At 38.7% G+C, this 12988-nt stretch overlaps 1 protein-coding gene across 1 annotated transcript in view; it reads right to left on the bottom strand.

The window, feature by feature from the left end:
• LOC141791944 (copine-9-like) overlaps positions 1-12988 on the bottom strand; it is a 235738-nt gene that overhangs the window by 38040 nt on the left and 184710 nt on the right. Inside the window, exons 11-14 of the mRNA XM_074672664.1 lie at positions 7124-7199; positions 6817-6870; positions 6601-6662; positions 2893-2939 (exon numbers count right to left, since the gene is read on the bottom strand). Of these exons, the coding sequence (XP_074528765.1) occupies positions 2893-2939; positions 6601-6662; positions 6817-6870; positions 7124-7199 (239 nt within the window). The remainder of the gene's footprint in view (positions 1-2892; positions 2940-6600; positions 6663-6816; positions 6871-7123; positions 7200-12988) is intronic.

Here is a 12988-nt window from a genome sequence, read left to right on the forward strand (position 1 = left end):
ACAAACCCCCTTCCCTCTAATTGGCCAGCCCTCTGAAGACCTGTGAGCAGAGCAATGGGCAAACCTTGGTGTTTGAGGCCCATCCCTCCATTATGTCATGAAGCAATACAGAACCTTATGCAATTACTTCATCATTTAATTTGGGCTGGCCAATCAGAGAGAAAGGGGTCTTTGAGCCTTAAAGAGACAGCAGACAAGACACAGTGTTTCAAGTGAGGTTATTGCACTTCTTTCTTTTTAATCTTTTTATTCTTTCTTTCTTTCTTTCTTTAACTTGGTGAACAGATCCTTTGAATGATCCAAACTTTTCTTCTCCTGTTTCCAAATTCCCCTTGGATTTCACATCCCTCAGATTGAAATCTCCTATTACTGAATATCAAGACTAATTTGGGGACAAAAATAAGACTTAAGCTACACACCTGCAATAATTAAGTGTCCCTGTACAAGTTAAATGTCAAAGAAACTTTGGTGATAAAAAGATATTTAAACATGTTCCAAAATTTCCCTCTTGACCTTTTCTTTAACTTCACACTGTTAGTTAATTTGCAGTACACTGTCAGCCTGTGTGGGGTCTTTAATGAAGCGATTTAGTAACTTGGTATGGGGGATGAATGTTCATTAAAGAAGTGTGGCCAGAAAGTTCCCTGCTTTTATTCTGAAAGTCTAAATCTACTGAGGGACTTAAAGAGCCTGATGGGTAAAAAAATCCCCTAACAACTTGATGACACTTCCCTACATCAACTCAGTGGAGAAGTTAGAGAGAGGTTTATAATAATAGGCAAGCAAAGCACCATAAATACTAAAATACCTGTTACCATGGATACTGATACTCTGTGCTTACCTATTCAGCTCATAGCCTCTCTTTCCTCTGCTTTGTGCTGATGGATGTGTTTACATGGGTATAAGTCAAACTCTCACTCTGTCGTACTGTGAGAGTTTTAAATAAGCACTGGATCAGTCCCAGTTTAGTTCCATTGTCTCTTTATGAACACCCTGATCACAATGTCAGAAGAGGGAAGTTTTGACAGAGTAAAAGGGAGAAGGTTAATCTATAAATATCACTCCATGCATTTACATGGAAACATCAGCAAGAGGATATACATGTCTGCTTTTACACCAAAGGAGCAACAAATGACCCAAAGGAGAGGCTCCTCACAGCTAGTTCAACTGTGCTTCACTTTCAAAATCCAAAAAAGTAAAAACTGAAGGAATGTTTTGGACTAATAAAATTAATGTATAACTAGATATAACTACTTACTAGAATACACATGTTCCCCCTGACAGGTGCATAAGAATTTTATAATCTAAAATATAAGAAGTCCAACATAAGTCTTGGGTTGCCTGTTAAAAAATAAGATAAAATAAGATAAAAATAAAAAAAAATCTGCCATTGAAATAAGAACTAGAAAATGTTCCAGGGTATCCGCTGGGTCTTGAAAATTCTTAAGGCGTCAAAAATCCAATCATTTGAGCTTAAGGCTTTCAAATATCTAAAGTTCTCTAGAAATCTCCTAAAACATCTTAAATATTATTTTTGAAGGTCTTATTAATGTATAAACATTACTTTTGTTTAAAAGAAATGCATATTCATCAGTCTCACTGTTTAATGGTTTGATTTGTAAGGAAAACAAAAATACATGACTGAACTAAAGTACATGTGCAGTCTGGTCAGAATTTATTGAGCTCAACCAGCTAGACTAAAATAAAAACAAACACATAATCACATCTTTTTCATACAGTAGCATACTGTTGGTTTGTCAGTGATCAGCGTGAGATCATGTCATTACTGACTGCTTCAGCGAACATTTCATGTCTGACTCTGTGTGTAATGTTTGCAGCTCTGCTGCTGTCGCTCCCCAAATTTCTACCACAGATTAAACAAATGAACACAGATTGACATTTAGACGTTTTTCTGTTTGTTTTACTGGTAAAATGTTTTTAAAATCTACAGTCAAAAGCTGAGTAAGGTCACTTGAAATGTAAACAAGAGAAGTGACAGAATTGTTCCTTGGACAGTGGTTTAAGTGGTGAGGGTAGTAAACTTGATTGGCCTTTATGTCAAACCCTGCCTTCAATTTTCCTTCAAGTCTTTTGTAATTTTTTCCAGTGTGTCTGTGAAATGGGTCTGAAATTGTATTTGTTACAGTCTTCAAAAAGTCTTAAATTTGTTGAAACCTGCAGGGAACCCGTGTTAGTTCCTTAAAATAAGAGTATTGTTCCAATTGAAGACATTTGAAAGGTAAATTACTCTTATTCCACTGGCAGATTTTTCTTTTTTACTCATTACAAGTAAGTCAGGTCTTTTTTGACCTGTTGTATCTTGAAATAAAATATTTTTCTGTATCTGCTGGTTGAATCCAGCTGAACTGGATCTTTTAAAACACTTTTTTTTTTTTTTTTTTTTTACAAGAAATAAGACAAAAAAAACTTGTTTTGTTTTGACTTTTTGCAGTGCTTTCAGCCGCCAAACTGGTGAGACTTGGATTGAATATACTTTGGTTGCATTTAAAGGTGTCATGTTTCAATGATTACATTTGTTGATTTATAACTGTGCCAAATGATCAAAAGAGGATCCCACTCATGAACTACTGTGGAAATTAAGTCATTATAAAAACCTCTGTGATGAGCATGTTCCCAACAGTCAAACAGTTTTTACAATATCCCTGGTATGACAAGTGAAAGATCGACGATTCTCTAAGAAATTACATTTAATGATCTGTTAATGAGGCATTCGTCTGAGGAAACTGCAACAACCATTTATCAACTCAATAAGAAGTACAGTTAATTATCAAAGTAACAACTGAGACAATCACAGCGCTGTGGTTAACACATTTTCAGTGAACAGATGTGTGTTTTTTTCTGTATGCAGAGCAGATATGAAAGCCATCCTACCGTTGGACGCTGTGAAGTCTATGGCCACGGTGAAATTGAGTTGTGTCCTGTTGGGAGACAGAGAAACATCAGTTTCACTCAGAAACACAGACATAAGTAACGAGCCAGAATCACCAGATGGGAGCAGATTCACAGCTGTTCAGACCAGACTGAGAAACTCATCAGCAGCTCACTGCTGTCACTATAAAGAAGCCGGCAGGAGGTCTGCTGCATGACTGAAACAATATGAGCTCCCATTAATAGTGCTGTCTCATCCAAAGAGTCTGCGTGTTTGACTTTTCTCACCATGAACATCGTCTTTGTGTTCCCTGTTTTATTCATACAACAAAACAACTTTGTTCTGTAAGTCAGGCGGAAAGAAAATATGTGTTAGATTTGTCAGTCATTTGTTGTGCGAGCATCAACTGAAACCTCACACTTCAGCAGACATCTGTCCAGGATGTTCACAGAGGAGTAAGTAAGGTGCTAAAGCTCTTATTACTGTCAGCAATCTGCCAGCTGATAAGTACTCAGTAAATACTCTGATTAATAATAGTCAGGCCACAGTATTGTAACACTGACAATCATGTAACGGCAAAAGAAACAGTCTGATGAAGAGCAAAAGCAGGCTGTCTACCGTTATGCTATCCCACCATATCCGCTGTTAAACTGTTGACAATTTAATTGTTGATATATTCGTACAAGTGCAGCTAACAAGTCAATTTACATAACAGAATTAAGTGCATGTCCCTTAAATTACTTTTTTTTAATATATCACAAATAACTGACCTCTATTTTAACAAGCAAGCAATAACAGTTTCTGTCCGGGGTTTTTAAAAGAGAAGTAAGTGAGGTGCTAAAGCTTTGTTGATATTTCAAATCTTCAGACATCCTGACAAGATGCCTGGATCAGATTACAAAATGTGTCTTCTAAACATGAAGTAGGACAGCTGTCATCCCTATAAATCCCCAGGTAAGAGGAACTGGACACAGACATTTTTTTGTATTTAACTTTCACGCTGAAGACTCAAGACTTGACTCAAAAATTGGTGACTTGTCTGCACTACATCGTCGTACACTTTGCTCTTCCAATAAACGTGTTGAAGTGTCTCCCAGCAAGAGGGTTGACCATATTTGGGTACATTTGTCTTCAAGGCAGAGTCATCAGAGTGTGTGTGCGAAAGAGAGGGCAGTAATCTAAAAAATAAAAATAAAAACAGCCCCTGTCAGTGGTTAAAATACAAATAAATAAATAAATAAATAAATAAATAAAATAAAAAAATCTCTATGGGTGGGTGGAAGTAGACAGGAATAGTTGTAGAATCAGAATCAGTAGATGTCAGCAAAAAAATAACTTCTACATTACAGCCACCTTATCCAAACAGTCCAAACATTTTTTTCAGGAGAAAAATAAACTTCGTTTAGGAGGCCAGAGAAGATCATCTCTTGTTTTCTGAGGCTGCTCAGTGTAAAAATCGTTTAGTAATGTAGCAAACAGTGGTTGATAATAATCATTGAGAGCAGGGATTCATTACAACATGCATCAAAGAATGTAACTCCTTATATAAATATATAAATAGTCTCTTACCAAGGGATTTAACAAGGTAGTTGATGTTAATATGTGGGATTGTTTGTTTTGTCTTTTCTAATTTATCAACAACAATCTGACCATATTCTGCTTTTTTTTCTTTTTCTTTTTCTTTTAATTAGGGCTGTCATTTTAACGCGTTAATTAGATTAATTAATTACACCGCAAATTAACGCGTCATAAAAATTGACGCAGATTAATCTGAATCCCAAACCTGCGAGGCATTCAAAGACGCACTTATTTTCAAATGTCTAGCATTTACAAGCCGTTTGTCCTACATGAAAAAAAGTGGTGTCTCGTCAGATTTTCAAATTTCCGACGGTCCCTGAATGTATCACGTCTGACATCAGCAACATGCTTTGAACGGGGGGAAGAGAGAGCGCGTACACATCTCGTTTATTTACACGTCCTTTTTGAAAATCTACAGAAAATCAACCGTTTGCTCTAGCTCAATTCTGTAAAAAACAGATAATTCTACACTCTTTACTGCATCAAACAAGCCCTGGATGATCGATAAATGTCATGTATTTAAATCTATAGAATTCTTTGAAAATTTGCTTCCATCTTCCTGGTGTCATGTTTCAGCTTGGGGCTGCTCTGCACCAATGAGCAACAGTTTGTGTGTTCAGAGCATGTAAAACTGAGAATACTTCACTTTTCTTTGATCCAAGACTTGAAAAAAGTGTTTTGTACATAGTTCCTCACAGTTTTTAGCCTTTAGTCCTGGTTCTCCTGACCTCATAGAAGTATAGAAGTTCATATTGCAGTGACAGTTGAGTCCACATCAAGTAAAAATGTGAACAGAAGCAAAAAACGTCCTAAAAATCAAATCAGTTTATCTCAGGTGCAGGACTGTGTAGATTTTGTAAAGATAGAACCATAAAGCTTTTTTCATTTGTTCCTTATGCCTCAGGGTACCTAAAAATGTGTTGTATATATTCCCACCTTATTTTTAAATGTTTTTTAATGTCTTTTAATGTAATTTTAATGTCCTGGAATTCAAATTCCTTCATTTTGGGACCTTAAGCAGATATGAGATTAAAATGCGATTAATTAGATTAATTAATTACAAACCCTGTAATTAATTAGATTAATTTTTTTAATCGCCTGACAGCACTAATTTTAGTGTCTGTAAAGACTGACTGAAGGATAAAGCTTTGTTTCCATTAAACTTTATTGCAAAATAAAAGGGATGATTCTGAAGAACTGTAAAAGGACAATTGCACTTTGCCGGTGTTTTCAATACAACTAGAATTGCGCACAACTTGAATAAAATCTCTTCCCACAGCACACTAAACAAAAATTATTATCTCCTGCTCCCCTGATTTCTCACACACACCTCCGTCCTTCCCTCCTGCTGCTCTCTGACCCACTCACAGACTTCCTGATGCCCTCACTAATGCTCAGAAACATCTGCACTGAACTCATAACCAACAGCAGAGCTGTTACAATATGAACGCCACAGTCCGTATGTGTAACAGTGGACACGTATGAGGGATTTCTGGGAGAGGGTTGTGGCCGAGGACGTGAACTTCAGTATCAAAACTTCTCAAAAACCACCTCATGAGAGTGTAAAAACTTTTAATCAAAATTTGAGAGGTTTTTCAAAATTTTGGTGTTTCGATTGCCATTTTTTTATTTCAGTACTTAGGTTTTTGCACAATTCTAGGTGTGGAAACATGACTTCTGACAGTTTGTTAGTATTAGCATCAGGATTTAGAATGAATGTGTTTGTGTTATTGCAGATGTGAGAAAAGGACTGTTTTCCCCCACAAGGAGACACATCCACAACTATGAAGCTATGCTGACTGTATCTATTGGTGGCTGTAGACAGGAAGTGAGACATAAGAGCAGTCCAATTAGCTCCTTTCATTCTTCTTTTCGATAAATACCTTCAGCATTTTTCTTTCTGATGTGACCAATTTTTTTTTTGTTTGTTTCAGTTAATTCATGCATTACTTTTACTCTTCTATTTTGATTTACTGATCAACAATTTCCATCTTACTGCACCTCACAACTTTGACTCCATGGTGGTTTACACATAAGCTTTTCCTTTTCTTTCCTACTTATAAAAGACTCAGAGTAAAGTCCTTTAACAGCCCCCTCACACAGATATTAAACACTTGAGTCTGAGCTCTCACCCTCCTCTGATGAAGTCGATGAACGTGCATTCTGACTCCACTTTGAAGGACAGCAGAGTCACCTGGAGGACAAACGGAGCGAGCAGAGGACAAAGAGATGGATCACAAATGAATCCCGACTTTATTAATGTTCATACACTTTAAATGTCGACGCCGCTCTGACTAATATCATCTGCAGCCACATGCCGCTGACTAAGACACTCCAGGAGGTCTCACCGTTCCCGAGTTGACGTATTTCTTCTTCTTGCCTTTCTTCTTGGGGTTCAAAACCTTCACCACAAGACAGGAAACAAGGAATCAGTTTGTGAGAGTGTGCTGAATTGAGTTGGCATTCAGTGCATCTGTGAACTATTTCTACAGGTTTCTAACAAAAGACACATCACCTGAATGAATAATAAATAACACTGCCAGGACTATTGATGTTACCACAAGCTTGTTAGAGCTCAGACACACGTTCAGGGAGGAAAAGTTGGATTTCTTTGTATTTTCTGAAGGTGAAGTTTTGGTCTTTCTTGTCTCATACCTCATAGACATTGAACTGGCTTTGGCCTCTGGACAGCTCTCTGTAGCTGGTGGTGAACTCTCCGATAAAATCATGGCTTAGGGAGAGATTGAGACAAGAACAGACGGAGAGAAAGAGAGGAGGAACAGTAAGTACATCTGCAGGATGTTTTCAGTGTTCATATCAGATATCATAAAAAGATTATTCCAGAGAAGAACAAAGGAGAAGTTTTAGGTTTGAATCAGACAACTCATCTCATTTTGCAGAAACAGATTAAGTCGGATTTATCCTACTGAACTGCAGCAGCATGGTTGAAATGATAATTTTATATAATATCATTTATCTTTAAAAGTTTAGATAAAATACTAGCAAAGATTTGCCAACTTATTTCATCCCTTGACTTTCAGTTACCAGCACAGTATTCACTATAACATACAGACCATGGCCTATTAAAAAAATACTTGTTAATTAATTTCTTCTGACCCCAGCTTTTAGCTCAAAATGATATGAATCATGTTTTAAATTATGTGTTAATTTACATTTTCTGTCAAGGTCACAAACAAAACCAGAGTCTAACCAAGGTAACCCCACACTGAACTACATTCAGACTGTGCATAGGCTGCTTGTATAAAGCTAAGCCGTCAGGAGGCCACCTGCCTCCTCTTCTGTACATTCTGCAGAAACTCAACGACTCTTACAGCTGAAATTAATGTGAAAATGTGCTTCATGGACATCCAGAGTTAAAAAAAAAAACACATTAAAGGGCACAGGATGACATTAAAGTTAATAAATGGTGCTGAAAAGTTCAATATTAGTGCTTAAAAATGCAGGATAAGAAATACTTTGGGATAAAAATGTTGTTTCCAGTTCAAATAGTCTTAAAAGCATCATAAAAAACAATCCTGATAAAACCCAGATCCTGATCCTGACATAAAAACATCCTGACATATTTTCCTTATATCGCCCCCTCATGGAGAACATTTTCCTTGGTCAGAAGCAGAGTTTTCTGATGTTTACGCAGCAGGTAACACTGCAGAAAACTGACTGCTGATCATCTTGTATCAAGAAACACCTGAGGTACAGGTGAGATTTGATGTCATCAGATCTTCATCAGTCAAGGATCTTTGACCACACTTAGTGAGTGATTTTAACAGACATCACTAAAAGAAAGATCAACAAATAAAGCACTTCACAAAATGAAATGTGTCCCTCTTTAAAAACTTGGGCACCTCAGCTCTACATAACTCATTGATTTTGTCTGTTCAATGGATTTTATGAAAATAATAACCTATAGCTGTGTAATCAGAGTGTTTGTGCACCTTGTTGCTGCTGGCTCTGATCCCACCCGGTGGATAAACTGGCCGGACATTTCCCTTTGATTCACAATGTATATAAAGTATCATTGAAAATAGGAAGAATTTCAGGCTGATTCCAAGCAGAGACAAAACCTCTGAAGCTTTTTATCAGGTGGCACAAGATTATTCATCGAAACAGAAAAATAATCCCTCCTGGTATCATCAGACTTACAAATATCAACTCCCTGCTAGCCCTCAGCTCGTCTCTGCATCTCAGTTTATCACCACCTGAAGCTGTGCGTGACACCGACACCGCCTGTTTAATGCTGGTACTTAGAGGGAGAACTTAAAGAGCGCAATCCAACGGGAGGAGATGGAGAATGAAACAGGAAATACAGAGGACTGAAGGAAGGATAAACCAAAGCACGCTCTGATGTTTGTGGATGATAAGTGTCGTCTCTTCAGGACCAGTGTGGAAGTTTGACCAGTTTGTTCATGTTGATGTATGGGAGCGAGCCAGTGGTGGCCTGTGACAAAAATGCCACTTCCAGCAATATTTTATTGGGGGAGCCAGGCTCTCCTTGGCATCCGTGAAAACCGCCATTGATGGGAGCCCAATCTGGCCAAATCTAAAGCCCCGTTTCCACCAAGCAGTCTGTTCTGGATCTGTACAGTTTGGTACAGGTTGGATCAGTAAAGCTTGATCCTGTTTGTGTTTCCACATCTAAATGTGCCCCCTTGTGGTAGGCAGCATGGAAGCTGGGTGCAAATAGCGTGTCAGTTAAGTAATAGTGTGACACCACAGCAGAGCAACACAGTGTACCCTCCTAATAAATCCAACAAAGGATAAAAACGCATCATGGTGAACAAAGAGCAATGATCGAAGACATCCAGCAATTTGTCTTCTTTGTGTGTTCCATGTGGCTTTTTGTTCCAAAGTGCAATTAAGCTTTGTTTGTTGTGGCTGCTATTGCTATTGCATTGACCAATCAATGATTTGCTGTTTTGTAGCTCCACCTTCTGGGATCAGATCGGTTTTGGTCTGGCACCCCAATAGAGGTCCCAAAAACCAGGTTTCCACCAAGTGGTCCAGTTTGGTTCGTCTCGGCACAGCACACATTTTGTGGCATTTCCACTGACTAATCCTGGTACTGATCCCCAAATAACCAAGAAAAACCATCCCACTTTTTGGGGCCCTTCCATAGGGTGCCAGACTGTACTGATCCAGAGGTGGAGTTGCAACACAGCAGACCATTGATTGGTCAAAAGAATCATCACTTACCGTGCAACAGTGGTTGCATTTCTCCTCACGACACACAGTCTTCTCTTAAACAAAGCTTAAATTCTCTTTGTAACAAAGAGCCACATGGAAATCACAAAGAAGATGAATTTCTGGATGTCTTCCATTGTTGCTTTTTGTTTACTGTGTAGAGTTATTCTTCTTCATTGGATTTATTGGTGGGGTACACTGTGCTGCACTCATAGACTGTACAAAGCATGGACATAGCCTCCGCGACATCACCCATCTGTTCCTAAAACAGTGAAATGAAGCCAATCCATGGAAATCAGCATTTTAGACCCAAGCTGTTAATTGAACCAGGCTGTAGATATATTTTTTAATGTCATAAAAGTCCATTTTAATGGCTGGGTGTGTACATGACTTCCAGTCTTTTTGCAGCCAGCCTCAAGCTATGTGGTGTGCCCCAGGGCTCTGTCCTAGGACCTCTCCTGTTCCTGTTGTATTTTCTCCCCCTTGGTCACATGATCCAGCAGTTTAATGATGTCACCTACCATCTTTTTGTGAATGACCTTCAATTGTACAGCTCATTCAAGGCTTCTGAAATTCACAAACTGAAATCTTTAATCACCTGCTTGGCACAAACTAAGCATTGGTTAAGTAACAACTGCCTCCAACTGAACTCTGAAAAAACAGACTCTTGTTATTGCCCCGGATAGAGCTATTCCCACCATTGACCCTTCTATGATGTTCGGGTCAAATCAGACCTATTTACAACTTCATTCAAACATAAAAAAATATTTTTCCTCTGATCGCCTCAAGGTCTTATGATCTCCTCCACACCAGGCATTTGAACATATAAAATTGCTGATCACCACGTTCATTGAATTTTGACTGGTCCAATCAACTTACTACTATTACTACTATTACTTAATACTATTTTATGTTAATCTATAAGATGGGAAAACATCAATGCAGACACACATCCACAACCACCACCCCTCTCCCCTCACACATACATACACACATACACACATCTAGGCTGAAGAATTAGTTGTCAATTATGGGAACCTGTCTCTCTCTTGCACGCTTGTTGTGCCTATCCCTCCACGTGAACCACTTTCCAAACTAATGCATCATACTTGTTCAAAGGCACATCAAACAAAACAATTAAGTGTTTGTTTCTGTAACATGTCTCTTTCCCTCGCTTATGTGCCTATTCCTCCATGGGAACCACACTTTCCAGACTAAAGAATGCATCACATCTTTTCACAGACACCCTCATAATCTTACATTTAAAAACTTGGTCCGTTTGGATAATTCTTCTGATGTTCAGTGTCAATTTTTTATATATTGACTGCATTCATAAATGTTCACTATGAGTTGGAGACATTGTTTACATCATTGGAAAGGTGTTAAATAAAAACTGGTGATGATTATGCTTGAATGATGATTTTTGTGTTAATATAAGAGAAGTTAAACCAGACCGGTCAAATTTGACCGGGAACATCAAAGTAAGGGGGGGTGACACGAACATAATACAAGGGTTAAGCAGCACCTAGGTGATTTGAGCCCCTCGGTCAAGTCCAACCTGAGGAATCTCGGGGTAATTCTTGAAAGGGAAATGTCACTAGAGCACCAGTCAAAGCAGCTGGTCAAAAACTGTTTCTTTCAACTGCGCAACATTGTGAAGCTTAGGCCCATGGTGTCCAGAGAGGAGCTTGAAATGATTATCCTGCTTTTGTCTCCTCATGACTGGATTACTGCAACAGCCTCTTCACTTGTCTGAATAAAAAGGAGTTTACTTGTCTTCAGTTTGTCCAAAACTCTGCTGCAAGGCTGCTGACCCGCACTAACAAGGCGGTCTCACATAACACCTGTTTTAAAATCCCTCCACTGGCTCCCTGTCATACATCGTATTCATTTTAAAATCTTAATGCTAACTTTTCGAGCCCTTCATTGACGCGCTCCCCTTTATATTGCTGACCTTATTAAGCTCTACAGCTCATCACGTAGCCTGAGGTCAGCTGGGCTGAATCTACTGATGGTCCCACAGACTTGTTTTAAGACTCGGGGTGACCGCTCTTTCATGGCCACCCCACCCCACCTTTGGAACGATCTTCCTCTAGAGCTGCACTCCATGAGCTCAGTAGATGTTTTAAAAAGTCAACTTAAAACCCATTTATTTTGACAGGCTTTCTAGACGTCTCAGCACTGCACATTGTTGTACCTTTTATTGATACCTGATGCCCATTCTTTCAACTATACTTCTTCTACATATTCTTACACATTTATATCTTTTTTTCCTGTCTTTTATATATTTAAATACTTTCATTTATTCTTATACTATTTTATCACTGTGAAGCACTTTGTGACGTTTGTCTGTAAAAAGCACTATATGAATAAAGTTTATTTACTTACTTACTTACTCAAAAAGATTCTCATTGAACCGCAACTTTTAGCATTTCTTCATAGGCTTCATTTTTACTGACCGGATGTTGTCCCTTGAGCGCACTATGGTGTCACTTTATTACTTAACATGATTCAGCTATCGGCATCCAGCCTATAGGACGCCGACCACTAGGGGGCACAGTTGGCTGTGGGAATGCAAACAGGACCAAGCTTAACCAAGCCATCCTATACCAAACCGTACTGATATAAACTGGACTGCTTGGTGGAAATGGGGTTACAAAGGGGGACAGTTCGTCTCAGTTATTTGGGGATCTGTCCCGGAATTAGTCAGTGGAAACGCCACAAAATGGGTGCCGTACCAAAATGAAGCAAACTGAACCGCTTAGTTAAAACGAGGCTTATATGATGTGCCAAAGTTTGGCTCTCAGTCACATGTAGACTTAAATTCATGCAAGAGCTAGAAACAATCTGTCTTGTCATGTGGTAGTTTTTGGCCGTCCTTCATCATTTTGTGAACTTCTACGTCTGACGCTGCCAAACCTTTGAGGTTAAGATCAGTGATCTAAAACTTTGGCTGTTTTCTCTTATAAACTCTAGATATTTTCCTGAGTTGCCCTTTCTGATATGAAGCCCACAGCAGGACGTTGTCAGTGTCAGACCTTTTATAGAGTCAGCCAGGTCAACAGCACGCCCACTCACTCCCTGTGAATCCTCAGAAAAATAACCTGCTCTGTTCACACTGAGAGGCTCCCATGGACAATACACCGACTCTGGCTCTTTCATGTCAAGTTTGGTAAGCCAAGTGAGCTCTTACTGTATTTGGATTCTTTTGTAATCTGTTGTAAAAGAAAGAGGAAGAAACTTTGAACACTCTCTTTCAGGCTGATCGTGCCGGAGTCGTTTTGGAACAATCGTGTTTTGAAGGAAAGGCTTTTAATCTCT

This window comes from Halichoeres trimaculatus, unplaced genomic scaffold (genome assembly GCF_033239565.1).
Source record: "Halichoeres trimaculatus isolate MK-OKI-2021-1 unplaced genomic scaffold, fHalTri1.1 fHalTri1_scaffold_1, whole genome shotgun sequence".
NCBI lineage: Eukaryota > Metazoa > Chordata > Actinopteri > Labriformes > Labridae > Halichoeres > Halichoeres trimaculatus.